This window comes from Myripristis murdjan, chromosome 24, assembly GCF_902150065.1.
Source record: "Myripristis murdjan chromosome 24, fMyrMur1.1, whole genome shotgun sequence".
NCBI lineage: Eukaryota > Metazoa > Chordata > Actinopteri > Holocentriformes > Holocentridae > Myripristis > Myripristis murdjan.
Window position 1 is genome coordinate 20,030,237 of NC_044003.1, and position 24,159 is coordinate 20,054,395.

Here is a 24,159-nt window from a genome sequence, read left to right on the forward strand (position 1 = left end):
AGTCTGTGCCCCTTTTCAAATCCCTGTCAGGTGAGTCAGGCGGTGTGTTTCTAATATATGTGTACCACAAACCAATAGACTAGTGGTCAACTGATTAATCAGGCTGATATCTGGCATTTTGAGATAGTCAGCCAATGTCTGAACTAACAAGGCTGATGCTGTTGTTAAAAGCACTAAAAGTTTATTTTTCATTTGTAGTTTTTTTTGTTTGTTTTTACAAAGTTTAGTTTTTTGATTACCTGTGGACATTTATTTTGTTCATACATTTTTTTTTTTTAAATTTAAAACAAATTGATTGAAGACAGAGTGCAGATCTGTACTTAAGCATACAGAGCCAATGCAGACAATAACATGTGGTGTAGGTGATGACAACAGTGAGAAGCTACAGCACGCTGAATTGGAAAACAGAAACATGATGTCAGTGTACATTCTCCTTACGAAAATGACAAGACTCTGTGCTAGCAATAAGTTTACCAATATGTTTGGTCACTTTCACCGGCACAGAGCTGCCACTGTTTGTTTAGCCTCAGCACTCTCATACTATGTCATGTGGTTTGTTTGTCTGATTGGACAGTGTAGCTAATGAGAGACCAACGGTTAATCACAATATCTGACAAGGAGTCAAAACACTGTTCAGCCATGAGCCTGACATGATGAAGGCTAACGCAAAAACGTCTCTGTTCAAAGCATGTGAGAAACAAATAAAATACAAAGAAGCATCAAAACTTGAGTGCAACTTAATTCCAAATACTGTGATTCGCTTATCAGAGTAACGGTCACAAAACAGCGTGATGTGATGTATATTTTTATAAACAACCTTTGCTGCCACCATTTTCCAAACGGTTTGTACCCAACAATGCCCAGACTGTGTTTTATGAAGTGAACATATCAGAGTATGGCTATGCCAGGTTACATAACCAAACCTGTCTGATCTGATCAGGACTGGGAATAAATTTCAAGCTCAAATACACACTGCGCCACACCAGTGCATTGATTGATTATATCATAAATTACGCCTGCATGTTCATACTGTTCATGTACATATTAGCAACACTCTCCTCTGTGCATCTTAAACTATAATCAGGCATCCTGACATTGGGAAATCACATGCGCGCACACACACACACACACACACACACACACACACACACACACACACACACACGGCCACATGAAGCCTTCAGCTGCTCAGGATCTATCTGGACTTCTCATCAGTGCCTCCTGGGAGCAGCGGGGGAGCGTCCGGAATGCTGGGAGCAGCAAATGCCCTGGGTGAACGGGAAGAGGAGGAAGTGGGAGAATCAGATACGGCAACTTGATCACAGTGGGGCTGCAGGAGATAAGTGATATAGGCCAAAGGGGTAGGGATTGTGTATGTATGTGGGGGGGTTGGTGACTAGAGTTTGTGCAGAGGATAAGCAGGGAGGGTAACAAAAAAGAGCCAAAGGTGATGTCATATCATCAGAAGAGACACTGTGGCTTCAAAAATCAATTTGGCAGACACTGAGGAAAATAATAATTCAATGTCTCCATCCAAGTAAGACTTTATTGATCTCTTCTATTATACAAGGAGATGAGACAACAGGGTCACTGCAGCACAGAAAGCCTTTAACTGGAACTTATCAACAATTACCAACAGATCAATAACAGGTGGACTATCAATAAGTAAAACAGATTTGTTTTTTTGTGTGTGTTGATAAATAAGTCTTAACACTGGTTAGGTTTCCAAATCCTGGCATCTTGGTTATCCCAAGTAAGGTCAACCCACACACACACACCAAACTAATGTACTCACAAACTCACAGACTGTGAAAGTTGTTGTGGATGGCAGATAACTATTTACTGTAAGAAAGATTTCTCATGTACCAGAAAAACTTCATTTGTATATTATCTGTGTTTATCCATGTCCAAGACCAGTGCTTTGGCACCTCCCCGTGGCAAAAACAAAAACGTTAAAGTTGGCTGATATTTGGACAGTTTAACCGTACTGTAAAAAAAAAAAAAAAAAAAAAAAAAAAAAAAAAAACACTGATAAACATCGATACTTTTTGTACCATCATTTAAAATTACTTATCATCCAAGCCCAACTCCCTATGGCACCCCACTGCTCAAAAAATACACTACCACAAGGTCCTGTCCCAGACTCATGACAGGCTTTGTTGGATCTGGATATGACGTTTGTTTCACTGGCAGTGTGCAGGGGAGAACAGGTAGAGCTTGTGAGAGGCTACGTTTTCATCCTCCAACATACAGCCTGACAGACGACTCTTTCGCGGACAGTGAGCGGAGGGAGCAGACAGGGCCAGGTTTTAGATTAGACAGAGGTTTTCAGACAAACCTCTATCACAGAGCGACCTGTACAGATGAGGGGTCTGTTCAAACTGTCTGATGTAAAAGCCAAGGAGAGCTCATATATTTTTCCTAGTGCCTCATTGATCATATTTACATCAATGCTGCACTGAAGTCTTCCTCAAGTCAACCACTGAGAAGCAATAAGAAGAAGAAAAAAAAAAAAAAAAACAATCAAACAGGAGGTGAGCTCAGAGGTTGCCCTTTGCGGCAGCCAATCAGGTCACAAGCACCCAGGACACACTGCTTTTGTGATTGGAGCAATATGGCCGGAGGGGGCAAAGAGGGTATTTTTGCCCTTTTTACTTCACAGGCGAGTCCACGGAATGTTATAATTAGTGGTTACCATGGTTACCAGGAAGCACAAATGAACTAGAGCTATTGGCAGGAATTTACTCCACAGGGGTAGGTTGTGGGAAGGTAGTAAATCCTTTTAAGGTTTCACTGGACATGTTAATATGACGGCCAGATGTCAAGTGGCACAGGTTGAGAGCACAGCCTTCGATCTTCGATGTAAGTACTTCGATGACTTCAGCTCTTGAAAGTGTTACTTTGTGCCGTTAAAGATTACAATCTTTGTTTTCTGTTTTCTAGTTTTGGAAAAGAGTTGTCAATGTTTGTATTATAGCAATAAAAAATGTTCAACTGTGCCGTTACCATACTTAGTGACCTTTTACCTGATTCAAACCAGCAAATCCTAATGAAAAACACATTGGCCCTGTCCTCTAAATCAGCACTAGCCAAGAGAAATTTCTGCATTGGTAATGTATTGCATTTTGTTATGCTCTGTCTCCTAGCTTTCCATGTATGGGCCTTGAACTGCGGATTTCAGGACAGAGATATGGCCCGAAATGGAGGAGCTGAGTTATTGAAAATAGTTGGAATGGATTCATAAAAGAGCTCTCAGGTCGATCTATCTGTCTACAAAAGGTCTGTTTTGAATTTTGGTCGAGAGCGTTCCAATCAGCCAATCAGGAAGATGCACAGCTTACATGAGGCAGCTCTTTTTGGCTGCAACATTGAAGACTAACATCAGAAACATCCAAGCATTATTTTGCAGACGTTTCTACATTAAGTTCACTAAAATCTTTTCTCCTCTTCTTGTAAAACTCAGATGACATTTTCTTGGAGACTTTCAATGATTAACTGAACATTTGCCAAACCAAAGTCAATTTTTTATCTTATTCTGGGTTAAGTCTTGAACACAGAAGACACACCAACGTGCACACAGATGTGAAAGAAGCTAAAAAGAAAAAAATCAAACAATAGCAAGGAAATTAAACAAACACATCGGTTACATATGAACAAACACATCTCTCACTCACACAGAAAAACAAAAAAATGAAAAGAGGAGAAGATGAAGTAGGGAAGGGGTGCTGGGGCTTTGGGGTTGAACAAGAAAGAGAGGTAGCGTTGACTGATGATCACAGAGACTCTAAATTCAGCAGGATGACAACCCGCCGCGTCGGGTTTCCTCCCTAGCTCTCTGATCAGCTCGACTCTGGACAGCTCTAAACCAAACTTACAATGCTGTCTCTCTCTCTCTCTCTCTCTCTCCTTGACCCTCCATTCCTCTCTCTTTCCATCTTCCCTTCCTCTCCAACTTCGTTTCCTCTCCTCACTCCCTCTCTGCTTCTCCCCAAGGCCTCTTCCATCTCTTCCTATCCCTCCTTCTCCTGGGGCCCTGGGTAACCTTTCAGTGTTATTCTATTTACCAGAGGAAGAGTGTTTCTGGATCACTGGGCTAATTAATAAGGTAAACACAGACCGCCAGCCGCTCACTCAGCGCCGTGCTGACAGAGGAGAGAGAGAGCGAGGGAAGGAAAGAGGGATGCACAGCTGGGACTGAAGCTATGTGTGTACATATGTACACTTATGTGAATGAGTCTATGAGTACCAGCATTTCCATCAAGCCTTTTTAATGTGCATTTTGCTGTATCAACTAAAAAATGTTTGACAAAAACAGCAAATGTCTAATAAAAATACAAAAAGTTTATACGCTCCCTTGAGGTGGCTAAATTTTGTTTGATAAAAGAGATGTGATTATTTGACACACTGGCCAAATAAAAACAGGGCATGACCAGTTGCTCTTTGAGCTCTGACCCCAGACAGAGCTCTCTGTCAAGGAAGATGGCAGCAACATCAACAGATGCCAGAGGACAAATGAAGACATTCCTTTGTCTCACATATACAAGGAATGTAACAGCAATACTGGATATAAAACATCAGTGAAACATATCAACTATACATGTTTCATACTACTACCCTATCATCTGCCTGTAGCAATAGACAGATGATAACATTTAATTATTTGCTTGCAATTAATTTGAATGTTGTATGAAAATGGAGCTACTGACAGGTGAGTCGCTCTTTACCAGTTTATGTATGAAAGTACACAAACATTGTTTCTTGTGTATATAAATCTGTAAAGGTTGTGTTCACTGAATGTCCATCTTAGCAGGTCATTTGTCTCAGCGTGTTTAAGAAATTCAATTTTTCTCCAAACAAGTGTAAAGTTCTGCTAATGGGGAGTGATGAGTCCATTTGTTTGAAACATAATTTCACTTTTATTTAGTTATTTTCTAGGATCAGTATTTTGAACCAGGGCATGATGATCATTCCACAATCATTGAGAAAATATCACTTATTTGTTGAAGTTAAGTTGAATGTGCAAAGGAAACAGTATTATCTTGCCTCATTTGATAGACTTCACTTATTCTTAACGATAAGATATAATAGGAATAATGAGAAAATAAGAAATAGGTTAGGTGATTTATCTGTTGATGAGTAAATGTGTGGGTGCTTTCATGCATATGTACTTGTAGGTGTGTGTGTGTGTGTGTGTGTGTACAAGAGCTGAGGGTGAGGGGTCAGAGCCAAGGGGGTAAACTGCCAACAGACAAGCGGGTAGATATTTCAGGAACACGGCCTTCAAGTAGGAGAAAGAGCAATTAGTGTCAACCGTCAGCCTGCTCGGCCCCACTCGTCCTGATTAGTGCCTCGCTGGAACGCTGCACACAATTAGAGGCTCGACCTAACCATGAAATAGGCCGAGGCTCTGAGTGCTCCCATCTAAATTACATCATGAGACTGGCTTGGGAGAGAAACACTTCACAGACAGCCCGATAAGTAAGCCTGTGTGTATATTTATACACGTCCAATTAAAGCTAACGCAGAGCACTGAGATGGATATTAACAATCCACCATGTGAGCCGATTATGTATGCATTAGGATGACATTAGTGAGACTGCACTAAACAGGTCCAAAGGGTGAGGGAATAAGATTACATCAGTGTTAAGTGTTTTAGTCGACCTGTATTTATATGCAGACAATAAAATCTAAATAGTCAACTCACCAGAACGGGAAGAGTGACAAAGAAGTGCTTAAAAGCTGGCAAAGTGCAACCAAAGTGTTTTTTTTTCTTTCCTAATAGGCTTTCCCTGACTTTTATACCCTCCATGAGGAAATAAATAGGAAAAAATGGTGTCTAAATAGCAGATATCTTTAAAGATAACTTCCTCAGGGGCAACCAAACCTAAAGACCAAATATTGCATCAAAAAGCATAAATCTCTCGGTGACTGTATTCTTTATGTGCTGAATATATCAGCTGCAGTCATAATGAAGTGGGATTTACAGGGCACTGTGTTTTCAAACAAGCATCTAATAAACACCAGAATGGGAAAGTACTGTTTAAACACCGAGTTTAAATGGAGGTCAGCTGGGGACACTGCTGTCATTATCGCTGGTTGAGAGAGACAGAAAGAGGGGGGTGACATGTAGAGCAAAAAGCATGTAGTGGAAGGACAATTATGTATTTGAATTTTGCAAACATGTTGATGTATGAGTATGTACTCTCTGAAAGTGGGTATCTATTTAATTATCCAGTGTGTATGGATGTTAATTTAAAGGCAGAAAATGTATACCTCTACATCAATGACGTACTAATGTATATTTATATTTTTATGTTGATGTGTGGGTCTAGAGTGGTTTGAATTGAGTTTTTTATGTGTCATCTATAAAAATGTGTGTAGCAGTGGAAACCAAAGCAAGAACTTGTTTTTGTTTTTTGTGTTTTTTGTGTTTAGCAGCCACAGTGACTGGCACATTCCAAAGTTTACTGAATACTTTGACCATTTACTAGCTAACTGAATCAAAACAGGACACATTGCAGGTTTTTCCAACATCAGGGCTGTTTTGGGTATTCGCTCCAGACAAATAAGACAAATACCTCCTCCACTGTGCAACTTCTTTTGTCAGCTCGCAATCTCGCACGGCACTTTTTAAAGAAGCTGTCTGAACACTGAACTTTGCAGCAGACATTATTTTGCTCATGACATTTCTTTCAATAAATTCTGCAGCCCCAGTAGAATTGCATGTAAAACTGTGTGTGTGTGTGTGTGTGTGTGTGTGTGTGTGCGTGCGTGTGTGTGTGTATGTGTGCATGGAGGGAGACTTAATTCACTGCTGAGCGTGGCCTTCACTGGCCACACCTGCCATTCCCCTGCATTCTTGGAGGTGAAATACGGGGGTCCGCAAATTCCAGGCACACAGGCGGGATTTCAGCACTGTAGCCAATAGCTACAAGCTGTCGGTCAGTGAGATGTCTTCATTATGGCCTTTTCTCTCTGCTTTATGTCTTAGGCGCTCAGACCCGGGGCCACTGAGAGACGAGGACTTGCAGCCACTGACCTGTGGCCCTCCTGGAGGGTCATTTAAATCTTTATCAACTGGGCACAAATTAGACTATTTAATTCACTTCTGGTTCTATGGACCCAACATGGTTTGTGGTGGCTCTTCACATGACAAGAGCTGTTTTTCATGATTATACGCAGTAAAAATTGAGCCTATGCTGCAAAGGAAATACAAGTCCTTGTTGTAACCAGATGTGTCAGTGTGATAACTTTCTTTCAATCAGGCTGTTTTTTTTTTTTTTTTGTAAAAACTGTCAATAACAGGATGTGCTGGGCCAGAAATCCTGCAATCTGCAATCCTACTATCCCTCAACTGAGTGCAACAGTAAGCAAGCCAATAGCAGACATTGCCTGACAACCTCCAGAGGTGGAACCAATGGTTTTCAGGTGCTGTTTCACCAGAGACCCTCCAACCCCCTTCAACCTAACATCTCCCACATGTAAGGTATTCTGCTGCTTGCCCAGACCCCTCTTCCCCCTCTTTTCACTCATTTTGGTGCTTAATATGCCGGGAGAAAGATTTGGCTCAGCCCAGTCAAGGCCAGAAATTCACCTCACCAAAAGCCAAAGCCATCAGTTGGCGGCTCTAGAACAGCTAAGGCTCTAAATTCAAAGAAAAACTATGGTACCTTACTGAAACAATATGAATCATCATTAATCAAAAATGGTTTCATGTTAAACAAGGTGCTTTGCCATGCATCAAAGGCAAGGGATGCATGTCCAGGCACAGGCAACTTCTTTTGCTCTCTCTAATTTATGTGTGCACATGAGCAACAGAATGATTCATTCATTCATGTTTGCAGTTGCTGTATAGACAATAAATCTTTAAAAAGCCCAAATGCTAACCATTAGGATGTAGGCCCTGCAGGCTGCATGATCGTTTTGATTTACAATTCAAAACCATAGGTATGAATATGGACATGAATCTATGCATCTGTGCTTGGACGTACAGTGTAAGCTATTAATGCTGATCTCCAGCCAATTCACTATTTTCTGTTGCTTGTTTCCTTGATGCAGTTAATATTTTCACTAGGCAGAGATGCAGAGAGGAATCATCAAGGTATTTTTGGTGGAAAGATTGATTTTCACCCCTAACCATTTTCTAATTCTGACACTACCTCCTCACATAATTTTCATCTCTGCTTCTGTTGTCATCTCTTCATGTCTGACTCTAGGAATTGTTTTCTGTCTTTTGTTGCCTGTTTCCTTTACTCTCCCTCCATCTCTTCATCTTTTTCAGATTTTGATCTTGCTCTACACTTCTCAATTACAAATTCTAGTGTTTTGTTCGTTTCTCTCTCTCTTCCCCTTTCGCTCCAGTCCAGCCCATTGCCCTCTCTCTCTTACCTCCCCTCCTGCTCTCTTCCCTCCCCTGCCCCCACCTGAAAGGCCATCCAAGGCCACAGCACCTTCAGGCACTCCCTCTCACTATCATTTTCTCTCTCCTCTTTTATTTCTCTTGATTCCATTACTCGCTATCCACTTTCAACTTTTCTGCCTGCAAGGTACTCCTCTGAGATTGTTCTTTATTTGCAGTGCTGTTGTGATATCTCAGGTTCGCCTGGTGATACAAAGACGCCTGGTGCGGCTTCATTTACCAGTTCAAACTAAGATCAACTATATCACATAAACATACAATGGAACAAAGATGATATCAGAAGGTATTACCATCAAGATGATTTTGGTAAACCTGGCTCCAGTTAAGGCCCTGAGGCCAGGAGCCATCTTCTGCAGCCTTAATGATGATGGTTGCGTCAAAACCTGTCCTCCCTACACCCTTGCAGAGAAAGACTGGCTTTTTTCTGTTTGTGTGTGTGCGTGTGTGTGTGTGTGTGCGTGTCTGTTTGTGTGTGGGGGATGAAGGGAGAGTGCTGGGCGTATGGGCAGTGCCTGGAAAATTCCAAGTGCAAGTTCACAAAGTGCAGGAAAGGAAATAGGAGCAAAGAAAAAAAAAGTGATTCATAAGAAAGTAGCTCTTTATCTCAAAAAGGGGTGTTGCTTAGTTTCTATTCTTTTCAAACAAACATCAATATGAATGTGTTATGGCATGCCGAGAAAGATCAACTGCATACTTCCCATGTGCACTGTATTAACAAGAACCATACATTAGTTAAATTCACAGCAAACCTCACCTCTACAGACACATAAATATGAAAAAACACTGCATGCTGTGACAAATAAAAATTTATCAGGGCACTTTCTGTCCTGTAAAAGGACCACCACCGTTGCTTTAAAACAACATTAAACTAAATATTAAGTGCTAAAATACTGTTAACTGTCTAAACTCTGGGTGAACTTAAATTTCCATTAACACCGTATTTCACTTTTAAGAACATTTTAATTTTGATAAACACACACTCTTCCTGTGCAAGCACTCAGGGGCACCCAGGCATCAATATTAGTCATACTGGGAGCCCACAGTGACCACCCCTCATTTTTGTTTTTAAAACTTATTTTAAAAATCCAGCATAAGTACAAATGTACACTAATGTGCACAAAAGAGAGAAAGTAGACCCTAGGATCTATCACTTCATTTTGTATTCAGGGTATGATTGATATGATTTTTTGGTTTGCTTTTTTTCCCTTGAGTGCCAGGGGGAAAAATAAATAAATACTGATCTACTTAAGAGAAAAAAAAAACAGTTTATAATTTACTCCAAACCCCAGTCAGTTTTATCTGTATCCGAGGTTATGCACAGTCTTTTGTCAATTTTTGAACTTCATTCAACTACTGAAGCATAACTAGATTCAGCATTATATGCTGTAAAAAAGCTTTAGCCATTTTAGTGATTAGTCTTATTACCCACATTTCACCTGTTTTTAGTCTTTTTCAAACAAGGTTAACATTGTTGTGGTTACATATTTACCCCCATTTGACCCCCAAATAAATACAGGAGTGGATCAATCTCCTTGTTGAGCTTACAACTTGCAATTTGTAACAATACAGCCTGAAAGTGTATTGGTAAAGCATTACATCAACAATATAAATGCACACTGATGCGTTCAAATAGGTTTTACTAATTATGTCAACTAATCATTACAATCCTACTGCTACTGCACAGAAAGCACAGCCAGCCAGAACAACATTTAGCTAATCTAATGGAGGTCAAGTGGGGACACTGCTGTCAGAGAGTGAGAGAGTGAGCGAGAGAGAGAGATTTAACTAATCTAATCAACCACACAAACACTGAATTCTTAGATATTGTTTGGGGAAAATGGCCATCAGTATTTATTCAGGGGATGGCAAACTAAAATATAATAATAGAATTTTTCATTAAAATGTTTTTAATTGTTATCGCTGGGTGCAGAAAACATGACACTGCACAAACCTGAAAACCTTTTTGTTCAGTGAGAGGTCTGTTGATTTCTCCCGAGTCAAACAATTGGTTTTGCTGGGGAAAGATGAAAACTTACTTTCATATGCAAGAGTGGAGAGATCAAATCAGACCACAAAGTCAGTTTTTAATATCCCCCATCCCCTTTTGATTCACTCTTCAACTGCACTTGTTATCTTCCACCAGCTTCAACAAACAGTGGTAACAGGAAGTGTTACCTTGGTAGCACAGCAAACCCAAGTGTTATTTATGGATATAAATCCACCATTTTAACAAGGATTATTTTACCAATCTAACATTAGGTCAGAAGAGGCAAAGTTTGTTTCAATATAATGTGGAGCTTTAGCTAGCAACAGAGTGAAAAGTGGAGTTTCGCACATCAATTCTACTGCTACAAACCTCCATGGTAAGTTTTTGACAAGTGAAACAGCATATTCTTGCCCATGTCAGTAATTTTGATTTTTTTAAAAAATTCTGTATACTTTACCCACTGTGTGTGTTCATATAATACACCCTTAAAAATGTACAACCGCATGTGTAGTCACGCAACTCTACCCCGTTCAGTCTACACCATCGAAGCAACATGCAGGAGAACTTAAACATTGAGCAAATCGAGCACCAAAGAAAAATGTTGTGTCTGTTGTGTGGATACATTTTGGCTTCAGTGAAGAAAAGAAGTCCAATGTAAACACTGTGGACCAAACACAGCAACTGAAGATAACACCACCAATCTGTTTCAACACTTGGAACATGATCACGTTTCCGAATATGAATAGTGCATGGCTCCCAAAAAAAAAAAAAAAAAAAAGCAGAAACCGACTGACAAGCGCCCAGCCTCTATGAAGCCTCTATGAAGCAGCTGTTGATAACACAAGCATTTACAAATGCTAATAATACTAAAAACTAAATAATTCTAAGAAAATTCACGTTTTTCCACTGGCTTTACCATCCCTTGAAAAGTGATCTGTGAAGTTGTGTATGTAAGGCTAAATCCAGCACATCTCAATTAGGCCACATCAAAGCCAGTAAAACCATACAAACAAAAATACATATTTTTCTTGAGTCTGAACACATGTAGTAGTTTATCCCTTTCAAATCGCTACGATAATCCTAACCAGCCTGTTAGCTGGCCAGCAGCAGCAGCAAACCATCTTTATCTAGCTGAGGCCTGGCTAGCTGCTCAGCCAGCTGATGTGAAGTTATGACAACACCACGCTTACATCAGGCTTTGATCCTGCTTTATGGAATAGCATGAGCCTTTGATCTGGGATGGCTATCTTTATGGGCTTTGCTTTCTAACTCGTGAACTATACTGTAAGAACAAGAGGAGAAGGAGAGAAGGGCTACTGGCAGAAGTAGTGGTAGAGAGCTAAGAGGAGTTGAAAGAAAAAACAATGAAAGAAGCAAGACTGAGAAAAACAGGCATAAGGAATAGAAAAGAAAGAACGCTGCACTGGAGAGAAACATATATCAAAGATATCAAATAGGTTAAGACTGACAGCCTAAATAAATAGCACAAAATAGTGCCATCATCCTATCAGGAGTCTTCTACTTCATCTCATCTCACTCCCTCATCCTACAACTTAGTTCTCGCACAGTTGGGCCCTGCTCCCTCTCAACTAAACACCTAACTCTTAGTAGGCCAAACAACTTAGGACTTACAGGCCAATTGCCAACAACAGTTAGCTGCTGTACCTGACAAGGCATCACATTACCAGCCTCTACACCTGCAGGGCAGCACTAACTTTTCCCATGAAGTCAAGGGAATACATTTTCAACCAAACATCCATAAATTAAAAAAAGAATAAGCAACAGCAAACCTGCTTACTTGTCCCAGCCAATACTGTATTCTGGGATTATATTATCCAGTATATGCCCACTTTTAGCTGTTGAAAAACTGTCAGCCTGATAATCATACTGAATGACCCTTCTGATAGAATCACCGGTGTGCAACTAGGCTAGCAAGTGATTTTACTGTTGCACTGTTGTACTGATTGTACTGGTTTTACTTACTTTTTTTCCAACTGCATGACTTTGTATGTTGTATTTGTGAGATTGATCGGAAATTTGGATATACTGTCCACAGAGCATGCACTTTAAGAGAGGCTTTGGATGAGGTTGACAGCTGTGAGTCATAAGGGAGCCATAAGCACCAGCTGTATAAGGTTTTATCCATCAGGATAAAATGAATTCAGGAATATCATTGGCCATATTTGCAGTCCAAAAAAAGGCCTCATGTAAACCCTGAATGTATCCATCCAAGGACAGTGGATCAGACACACTAGATGTCCTCAGTGTAAAACTCTCCCATCCATCACAGAGCCATCACAGAAGCACCAGGAACTCCGATTTTTTTGTGTTAAAAAATAGCTAGCAAGAGCAAGAGCGATCTACAAGTATCTCACATCCTGCCCCCATTTCCTGAAATCATTCTCTTTCACTTGCTTTAATATGCTCTAATTTGAAATACTCTCCATTGCTCATATATGTCTTGTTTCTTTTTTCTCTCATTCTCTCTTCTGTGATCATTCAGCAGTCATGAAAATGCTGTTAGGACTCCGTGGTTCAGAGTCTTGCACTCCTTACAACAGGTTGAAACACATGGTGGTGAGCTAGGAATTGCAACTTGCTCCTCTGCTGCACTGGATAGGAGTGTGTCAGTTAATTGTAATTGTGAGTGTGTGAGCAGGTGATGAATGGTCCCCCAAGGGAAGAGAGGCTCTTCAGGCCTGCTTCTGTTGGTCCTGCGAAGAGGAATGCATGAGGTGAAAACACTGTTCAACACAGCCACCTTTCACTGCCGGAGGGGCTCAAAATAAGTATATGTATGCGCGTGTGTGTGCGTGTGAGAGTGATATGTGCAATGTAAGTGTTATATAGGTGATAACAGAGATTAGGAGGAAACACTAAACCTGCTTCACACTTGTTATGTTGCCCCCAACCCAGATATTTAAATAATGGAAACGTGTGTTTTTTTTCTATTGGTGTCTATATGTGTAATCACTATCTCGTACACTTAAGCTTTTGTGGTCACACACACACACACACACACACACACACACACACACACACACACACACACCCATGCGCACACAAAAACGGTGTTATCCCTGCACTGAACAATCTTAGACATCATTTTGACTGGTGAGTTTCTTTTTCAGTTAAAATGAAAACTATGATGCAAAAGTAATCACTCCCACTAAAATCGCAAATATTATCCCAGTCAAAATATCTGCCAAAATAACTGCAGTAGTATTTTTTTAATAATAATATCGAGCAGCCCTGCCTGATGCTGTTCCATGTCCATGTTCCAGAAACCTGAGAGATGAGGCTGATGTTTTTCTTTGTATGTTGTAGATAACCACCGTGAGAACTTTTTGTTGCATCTTATTGTTAGACTTTTTTTTATAGAGCAGTTATTACTCCCAATATAAGTAGAAAGAAAAAAATTATAAATGTATCATTGGAAGCTTAATGGCATTTGATTTAATGTGGGAAGAAGCACTAATCATAGTGCAGAATTAGTGAAAGCAATGGCAATCATTTTCTCAAGGAGTCAAAGTAAGCAATCTCAGCCACTGACAGAGATCACTGTTGGGGACAAAGTGATGCATTGAACAGACAAACTTGTTCATGCCCTCTTAGCCACAGAAAAAATGAACAAAAATGGATTTTAAAGCTGAAGAATGCCTCGACAAGCACAGTGTTATGCTGACCTATGCCAAGAACTGGCATCTATAAAAGCATACAAATAGAATAGAGGGGGAATAAGAGCTAAGTTGGCAATGATGACAAAGCCACACCAGCTGCGCTACGGCAACACCAAAGCCTCTTTCTGAGCCTGGAAAAACCCTGACAAACACACATACCCACTCTCTAGTATGCACACACACTTCTCAACTCCCAGCTGGGTAGATCCTCTGTAGTGGCAACACAGAGTGTGGGAGGAGGTCCTGCCTCAAGTGGCTTGATGTGGTCTTGGAGAACAAGCTATCCTTGTCTCCCTTTCTCCTCCTTGTCCTGAGGCAGGGAGGAAAGGCGGTGTGTACTATCAGGTGTGTGATGAGCAGGATGTTTCACTTTAGTAGCTTAAAGGAGGCCATACTGAGAAAAGTGAAGTACACTTCATCTGTCTCTAGAGAGCTGCTGTTCTTTCATAATGGCTAAACGTTGCAGTTGTTTTCAGCATGATGCCCACTGACTACAGGTGCACATTACATGACAAAATTAGTGCGATTTCTTTTGCTGATTATTTTGAACACAGTATGACCGAAAAACCTATGGATGCAGCATTTTCTACGCTCTTGTTTCCAGTATTTGAAAACTGGGTGAGGAGAGCAAATACCTCTTTTATGGCGGACTAGTCACTCAGAAAATATGTAGGTTGACCCTCAGTGAGAAGGGGTCTGTCCAGCCCCACCCACACAATGACCCTGATCAAGGTCAGGGTTGACAGCTCCATCATTTTCTGTGCCACATAGAAAAGTTTAGCGCTTAACCACGTCACTGCATGTCAGGAGTGGCATGTCCTCCACCATATTCAAGGGCAGACTATGCAGCTTCAAAGGGGAGGTCACCCCACCTTGTTACGATGCGGTACAGAATGACAGGACTTCAAGGCAACTCTTTCATCCATCACAACCAAAAATATGAGAGCTTTTCACTCCAAAGTTTATGTTTTTGTGCACATTTGACATCACACAGACTCACACAAACATTAAAGTGTTTTAATTCCATGGGTTATTAGTCTTGGCATGAACCTGAGGGGTTTTATCGTTCCTCAGCCTCATCCTTAACATTATTAAACAAAGTGGTGTGCCCTCCCATTTTAAACTACATCTTCCGCCTTTAACCCAGATTGTAAATATAGCTTTGATGATACTGTCGTGTGACAGACCACAAGGCATTCCACAGGGCATGATAAAAATTTTACATAGGATGGATTTCAATTTGCATGCTGCAGTATTCCTAGATACTGTTTGAGAAAAGAACTGAAATGCTGATGGTTAAGATGCACTACAACATGTTGCTGAGTAAAATAACTAATTTAAGGGGAATGAAGGCCACCTGGTGCACTTTTCCCACAAAGAAAGAAATCACCATCTCTTGAGATTTGGGAATAGCACTTAATTCTTTTTTTTTCTAATTCGCTGTGCAGACCTACTGGGTCCTATGGTTAGTAATTATCCAGCTCCATAACCCTGGAAGATAAAAAGAAATGTTGCTCCGTGTGCATTGTCCTTAACATAAAAACTTAATAGAAGCAATTTCTTAAACTAGTAAACAGGCCACGTTTGCCACGGTGGGGGGTCCAAGTAAACTCTTTCAAGATCCTCACCAACTCCACATGTTCAGAACTGGGAACACAAAGTGCTGTTTAATTAAAGCCAAACACAATTAACTAAATCTGTGCATAAAAAAATGAAAAGTTAAATAAATTAATAAATGTTGTCCTGAAGAGCATATGAACAACACAGTTGATAAGCAGCCACCAGCAGATCCACAAGTGGCAACCAGACGATTGAGAAAGCAAGGAATATACCCGCCCCAAAGGCCTTGCAAACAGTTGTTATTCTTGATAATGCGCAAAGCCTTGTCAAGCTGACACCCTGAAATCCATAGCACAAAGATCATTTTCAAGCTAACCCTTGCCAGTCGAGGCTTGCAGCTGTCTGAGAGAGAGAGGGAAAGCGAGAAAGATAGATAGAGAGAGAGAGAGAGAGAGAGAGAGAGAGAGAGAGAGAGACAGATAGAGAGAGAGCGAGAGAGAGAAATTATATGCTGGCAAAAGAGTGAAGAATTTGTACTGTCCATGAAGCATACCAGCTTTTTCCAACCCCGCGCCGACACATGTGGTCCAAAAAAAATTTCAAGTCAGTCCAACTGATAAACGTTGTTAAATAACACATCACAAAGTGCTTAGAACATGATTTGTCATGTTTTCATACAGTTTTTCCTATGTGCCATGACAACCGAACCACCTGCCTCCCACCTCATCCCTGTCTCTCAAATAAGCCTCCACAAAATTCAGAGTTGCTCAAGATAATAAAAGCTGACCTTTCTTGAGAAAACGTCAAAGCGAGGGAATGAGAGACAGGAATTCTTGCTATCCAAGGAGGCATGAAACCAATCCAAACTTGTGGCTGCTAAAAACAACTTGGACGCTTGTGAGACGCTTCGGCACAGCAGAACCGCTTTGCTCCGGGTGAGCAGAGTGTGAACGGGGGAGGTTAAAAACTTGACGTGCACCCGGATTGTTGAGTGTCAGCGGGCTCTTTGGGCACTGTTGAGCCCTTGCAGGGTCAGGTGCGGTGTCATCGGTGCAGGCAGAAGCAGGTTAGCTAGACAGAGAAAGCAGCTGTATCTCAGATGCCCCCAAGCGATGCATAGTATCTGCATTTAGCTTGTTCTCTTGTAAAACTGTTCCAACTCTGGACCCCCTCTACCCCAAGTCTGCGCTTGAAGCCACCTCTGAATAGCTTTAAATCTGTTGCTGGTCTAATTGTGCAAACATAATACCCTCCCATAATTCAAGATTAGTGCTTTTGCGATGTAAGCTGGGGGAATTAATCGACGTCACAGCGTGGCTTTATTCCAACGGGTCTAATGTTGTTCAGTTCAGGTGTAGAAATTAAACATCACCAATCAGGCACGAAAAATCTTGGCAGAAAACTAACTTTGTTAATGTTGACTGGTGAAATTCACCAACTATTTTCATTATTTCCCAAATGATCTTGCCATTAAACACAATGAAAGACTGTCCTGCCAAAATGTCTGGTAGAACAGACAAAGGTACAAGCTCCAATCAAAATTTGGCAACATTTACCAATAAAAACAAAGAGCTTTTTTTTTTTTTTTTTTAAAGAATAGGCCACATCACTAGAGAAGGGGGCCTGGGCCATTGCAGTTAAAGCTTTCACCTGAAGCCTATAAACCTGCTGGCTCAGACTGAGGCAACGTGGGCCAAACAGCTGACTTCCCAAGGACACACTGTTTCCGTCCGATCTTAAATAATAGACATAAAATTGCTGCATAAGGTAATCTTACAGCAGAGACACAGACCCAGTCATAATGCTTCTAACAGATTCACACAGAAAAAGTAAGGCAGATCAACGATGGATGGCTGAATCGGGTTATTTTTCCCCCCTCAGAATTGCTGAGTTGTGCCTTACCATTTCCAAAGGACGGGATTTTGTTAATTTCATGAGGATAAAGATCCAGAGGCTTTTGATCGTTCCCAAAATAGAAATATTAGTAAGTACAGTATAGGCCAATCTTGGTAAATGGATTAATGTTTTGTGAAGCTGAGAACAGGAGCATAAAAATCCCCTGTTGTGAAACCTACATTAAAAGGTCTCTCCCAAAGATCTTATATTACAACTTACTGGGGTGTGAAAGAAAGTGTGTGTGTGTATGTGTGTGTGTAAATGTGAGACGTACATGTGCTGTGATCACAGACGTAATCTCTTGCCTAATCTGGCAGATCACAGCCCTGGAGGAGATCAAACTCTGATATTTGACACCATCTTGTCTGACTGCATACCCTCAAATTACCCTATTAAGCATTTCTGAAAGTTGTGTGTGTGTGTGCGTGAATGATTAGATGTTATATTTAACTGGGACCAAAACTCTAACGCCAACAGCCTCCATTATGGCTGTAGAGAATTTTGGAGTAAAACATAAAACACGATGACTGAAGATTTCTTTATTTTTTGTAATTTCTAAAGCAACAAACTAACTGAGACAGGTATATTTGTTTCCTTCTCCTGACCTCCCTATCTCTCTCTATCTCTCTCTCTGTCTCACTCACACACACACACACACACACACACACACACACCACTGTACAGTAGAGGGGGAAGCTTGGGATGCTATCTTGGAGCCTAACCAGGCCTCGTAATTCAAACCTGTTATCGCCGAACAAGAGGGACCTGTTTGGTAAATAAGCCTGGTTCAACATTAAGAGGTACAGACGTCCCTCGCCACATCTGCTCTCCATTCTGATGGGGAACAAGAGAGACAGAGTGAAAAAACGTAAGGAGGTAACAGTGAAAGAGATAAAAAAAACAAAAAAAAAAAAACAAGTGCAGATGCGACAGATGCCAGTGAATGCATCTAAATGCCAGCAACACAATCCTGTTTTGCTTCTCTCTACCCACGCAAGCTACAATGTGTGCAGGCTCAGTGTGTGTGTTCATTCTGTGCAAATACACAAACCTCATCGTTCAGGGACACTCACACTGCCCCTCTTGCTAATGAAAGTTATGAAGGTAGATCCAACTTCAATTTGGGCAAGGAAATTTCCATGCATGAAGCAAGCATTAAATAAATAAATAAATAAAAAATACAGCCACACACAAATCAGAATCTCTGCAAAGAGCTGCTACCATAAAGAGGAGCTGACATGAGTAAATAATTACATCTGCAAAGTTTTCACTTCCCGCTCCCCTTCTCTGTGGAGACGGTAAATATAGGATTACGCAAATGATTATGCAAGGCATTAAATGGTTCCAGTTTCAAATGCGGTGTAAGGCTTGTGGTTTGGAGTAAAAAGGAAAGAACCAACTTGCTAAATATGGATCGCTTGAGGAAAAAAAAAAAAGAAGTTTGCCAACAAATGAGTTCAATGCTAACATTCTGCTGTGACTGGAGAAAACATGGCCATCATGTGTGCGTATGCATGCAGGTTTACATTTCGTTTTCATAAAAAACCTCCAACATTCCTCTCATCATGTGGGTAAACTTTGCTGAGGCCACTGGCAACCCAAAAACAGTAAGGTCTACTAAACATCAACCACAAACTGTAAAGGAGTACAGAGTTTACAAAAAGGTGCGGAAAACACATCAAGATTCCCTGCGGATTATTTAAATTAAGCACCAGCATTGCAGTCTCACCCAACTATTCAAGAGCAGCAACCATGGAGAAGGTTGGGAGAACAACTATCAGACCTGAGCTTCAGCACTTCCCTACATGATCAGTAGCCTCACATGTGTTAAGGAGCCTACGCCCCAGGGGGACACATTCAATTTCCATTTGAATGTTTAACTCAAACACCGGCAGTGTTTGTGTTATAGTCCACCCAGTGAGCTACATGCCTATCGTGTTCTTCAAAAATCAAAGAAAACGATTCGACAGATTGACCATCCCACCATGCTTCAGGAGTGGTCACCTACTCTTACAAGGGTCAGCAAAATCAGGAACTGTACAATTATCTCACTTGGTAAGGAAGAAACTGGACGTTGGCATTCTCTCAAATTAAATTTTTTTTGATTTAAGCAACATCTTTGGTGCAAATAAGGCACCGCAGTGGCGTTTTTGAACTGCACCTTCTACAGATCAATCTGCAGTTGAGCAGTGTGGCAAGTAGTGTGACGTTTTTTGCAGACGCTATTGCAGTCAAATAAATATATAAATAAAGGAAAAGCCAAAGAGCTACATAAATAAATAAATACATAAAAAAGATAACAGCAACTGTAAGTGCTTTTTTCCCAGCTGAGTACAGGTAGAATTATTATTGTGCTTGATCAGTCAACAGTAAAAAGAAAAAAAAAAAAAAAAAAAAAAATCGACATTTGTTAATATGAAATGTAACAAATTATTAATTTGACTAATCCTTTTACAGCCACCTTAGCACCACACAAAACATTTTATTTATACTGTCAGGAAGAGGAAGTGGATCACTTTATAATCACTCAACAATTCACGTGTTGTCATTCTTCCAGCATGATGGTGTGATGTTTGTAACTATTGCGAACAACTAGCCAAACATTCTGTGGCAAGCCTCTATTTTGAAATACTTGCTGGTAAAATTATACTCCTGCATTACCGCAAAATATTGCCCTTGTTTCAGGATCCCTAACAGCCGTATCCACCTCTTACTGCATTCCAGGCCTAACATGATGCCTAACCATGGATGTGACTTGTTATTAAGAAGCCCTGCTGCCAAGACTGTGGATATACCTGGGGTCAGCAGACACACACACACACACACACACACACACACACACCCTCAAGCTTACTCTTATGACAATATACGGCCACACAAATCCAAACACATACAAACTACCCTCGCCTACAAAACACAAACAGACTAATTTGGTCGCATCACTCCTAATATTAAGCAGCAATTTATTTCAGTGGTTTGTTTATGTCAATTATAAGAAATATGCAAAAAAATAAGTTCTTGACAAACAGATGTTGGGTAATGTTTTCATATAAAAGCAGTAGATTATGTTTTAAGGTCACAATACCTGATTCCAGGTCCGTGTGTCTGGCTCTGGAGGTGTTCCTGCCAGCGGTGGTGATGGTGGTGGTGCAGACACAGAGGCGAGGACGGATGAGGAGAATGAGGGTGAGAATTTGTGCAGGCAGGGAGGCAGCAGGGGCAGGATGGAGCGGCTCCGGGATGGGGCACCGGGCCGGGTCCCGGGCCTGTGCCTGGACTCTGGAAGAGGTGGCACTCCTGCTGGCCACCGGGGCAGCACAGAGCAGGGTGGAAGTGGCAGTGCTGGCAGCACAGGGGAGGGCGCTGGAGAGGAGAGGAGGAAGAGGATGTGGAAAGAGCGGAGGGAGGAAGGTGGTGCTTAGCCAACCACTGGCAGTCTGTGACGGCGGCGGAGGGAGAGGAAGAAGAGGTGGGGGAGGACGGGGGAAGGTTCCTCAGGGAGCCGTTCTGTTTGGGCACTCCACCGTTTTGGTTCGGTCTGTTGGCTCTCTGGATGACATGTGGCGACTGTGAGCTCTGTTGCTTTTGCTGTGCTCTCGAAGCTGCGTCCTTGACTGGAACGTCCTCCTCCCTGTCTGCGGGAAGACAGCCAGCAGCAGGGGCAGCTGTGAGAGGGTCCTGGCTGCCGTTGACTGGTCTACTGATGTTTGAAGTGGCATTCACATTGGCACTGAGTGGATAATGCCCTCCATTGCTGAGAGCCAATGGATCGCCACCAGCATCGCTCAGGGCCATGGTCCTCCTCTGGCCGGCCTGGGCGGCACTCTGTCACTCCTCTGGGAGAGAAGGAGAGGACAGGAAGAAAGATAGAGCACATAAGGGTCTGACTGATGAATGAGAACACAACTGATGCAGAAAGATTACTACAACACAAAATATGAGCTACTATTTGTGGAGTGTGATATGTAAGGATAGGCCCCTGTCCCTCTGCTGCCCACTAGACTCTTGGTCGTAAGCTGTCTGAATGAAATATGGCCAGATCAATAATTCAAACTTAAAGTGTGAATCTTTAGCTCAAAAGATCCAATTTGATTCACATTTTGATTATTAGATTTGAGAACAATTTTCTTCTTTTGGAATGATTACATTTTATTTAAATTTACAAATCAGTGTTAACACTTGCCAAAATTTTATATCCATTACATAAGGAGGAGGTTCAAGGAAACAGAGGATGAGACCAAGAGAGAAAAATCTGAAGGATGAGTAAAACAAATTCATAAAGAATGGATTATGACCACTGATAGCACAATGAGCTGTGCATCTTTTTCTACATCTGTCTGCCTCCCTCGTCTCAAGGTCCGATTCACAAAAGATATTGTGCCAATGATATCACAGCGCAAACACGCCCATAAAGTACAATTTGCAGCTGAGCACAATTTTCCCTTGTTTTGTGTCTGACTGCAATTATCCATGTGGAAAAGTATACATGTTGCCTTTGTGCAAAGAACGCAGTCGGCAGGACAATGCTAGGTATTGCTTAGGCATCTTTGGGTGGCAGGCTCAATGTTGTCCTTGATGTCATCAAGTATAGCAAGACCTGGCAACCGGAATAATTTTGGTTTCAGTTAAATCTCAAAGTTATATTCTCCTTCAAAATACCCATTCTCAAGCATGCCTTCCATGACAATGCCTTCCCATGGCTACAATCGCTACTGCCATGACAACTGGAAAGTCTTATAAATGAGCTTCAATTACCACCAACTCTCTGAAGTTGCTAATAAATTCACTCTAACTGCGTGTGGCTATTTGCACTGGTCTTTGTGTATTTGACTGTTTTTACTGTGAAGATCATTTGCATAGGAGGGGGTCAATTTTGAGCCAAATGTACGCACATTAGCTGATTTAAAAATGTGGAAATAGCCCACTGTGATCCTATTCGCTTGGCAGCACAGTTAGGAGGTGTTTTTCACCCTTTGCAGTTACATGTGAATTACACGGTTTCTTTTTGTCTTATTTGCACAGCTTTTTGTGAATTTGCCCCTAAGAGTGATACGTCCTAGCACGATTATATGAGTAGCAAAAAAAGTGTGTATGTGTGGGTTGAGGAGCAGGAGATTTAGTGTGTCCTGCCCTTTGCTAGACTATAAATTTTCGTGAAAAAATTCTGAGGAAGAAAAAAGGAAATAAAAATATCGCTGAAAAGAGCTGTTTCCTTGAGAGTAAGCTTTACCACTTTGATAACTCAGCATTAAAAAAAAAAAAAAAAAAAAAAAACTTCCCGACTCAGGATCCTGTAATTCTGCCTCTTTAGTCATTGTAAGTCTGTCTGCATGTGTGTCAAGTGAATGCTTATATTAGACATGTAAACCAATGCTGACAGTGCCATCTTCATTTTCTGCAGTCAGCAAAGTGATTAATAATTGACAATTGTGTCCTGTATCAGATCCAAACAAAAAATGGCAGCTAAGGAGGAACCTTAGTTGATTTACTGAGCCTAAGCTCGACTGAAATATTTGGCAAACTGATCAAATTCCTCTGTCTTCTCTTGCTGTAGTCCTGACAGTCAGTTCAAATAGGGGCTGTTTCAGATCAATATGATTTACGAAGCATGAATAAGACCTGGCATGAATTGGTAGCCTTTGTATGGATTAGAGGACATGAGACACTTTTCCCATTAGGAGGTTAAAAAAATGGTTTCAACAGAGTGAGAAAAAACAGACGGTTCAAGTTATGCTACAGTTTCAGCCCCTATGGCTTGGATCGAGTTACAAAATACTCACAGGGGACCATGATGTGAAAATGCATTTCTGTGGGCTATTTTAGCATCGCAGGGGAAAGAAGGAGAAAAAAGTGTGTCTGCGGCTTTGTGCCATGATATGCTTGACACACTTCAAAAGCGGCTGCATTGTGTTTCACAGGTAATGCACAGTTGTGGTGGGCTGTGTTGTTGGAACAGTGCCCAGCTCCAGGCCCCCTGGTACAGAGAAATCTGGCATCAGCAAGGATGTAATAATCACACTACAAGGATTTAATGTGTGCATGTAAGAGAGAGAGAGAGAGAGTGTGTGTGTGTGTGTGTGTGTGTGTGTGTGCGCAGATATGTGTGCATGTGTGTGTGAGTGAGAGAGAGAGACCTGAGAGACAAAAAGGAACTTTGGTTAATTTTAACGAAAGGTGTACGGCTTCTCAAAGAGCAGGAATGGTAGCCATACTGTGAACATGCAAACAGTTTAAGATTAGTGATCGTCTGTTTAAACTGCTATCAGAAACACAAAATAGAATACAGAATATGTCTTTCTTGTCATTGTACAAGTACAAAAAAACTGAAATGCAAACCTTGAAGTGCAAAAAAACAAACAAAAAAACAATGCAACTGAAAACTATGATCCACTGAAATACTCAAACTCCAGGATGTAATTGGACTTTCATTTACATTTGGGTAAGACAAGTTTTTAAAAATACGTAGAATATGCAGTTCTGCATAGCTTATTCTAGTTTAAAGACTGCAATTTTAATGATACCAATATTTTGTTTGAAAAATTGCTAGAGATTACAATTAGCTCACAAAAAAAAATCCCTGATTGTTATGCTCTCACAGCCACTATACCAGCTTACAT

The 24,159-nt window shown here is 41.1% G+C and overlaps 1 protein-coding gene across 3 annotated transcripts in view; it reads right to left on the reverse strand.

The window, feature by feature from the left end:
* Nucleotides 1-24,159, reverse strand: part of disp1 (dispatched homolog 1 (Drosophila)) — a 96,610-nt gene that overhangs the window by 15,800 nt on the left and 56,651 nt on the right. For all 3 annotated transcript variants that reach the window (XM_030047006.1, XM_030047004.1, XM_030047005.1), the window contains one exon: nucleotides 20,628-21,378. In XM_030047006.1, coding sequence (XP_029902866.1) covers nucleotides 20,628-21,337 — 710 coding nt within the window. In that variant the 5' untranslated portion in view covers nucleotides 21,338-21,378. The remainder of the gene's footprint in view (nucleotides 1-20,627; nucleotides 21,379-24,159) is intronic.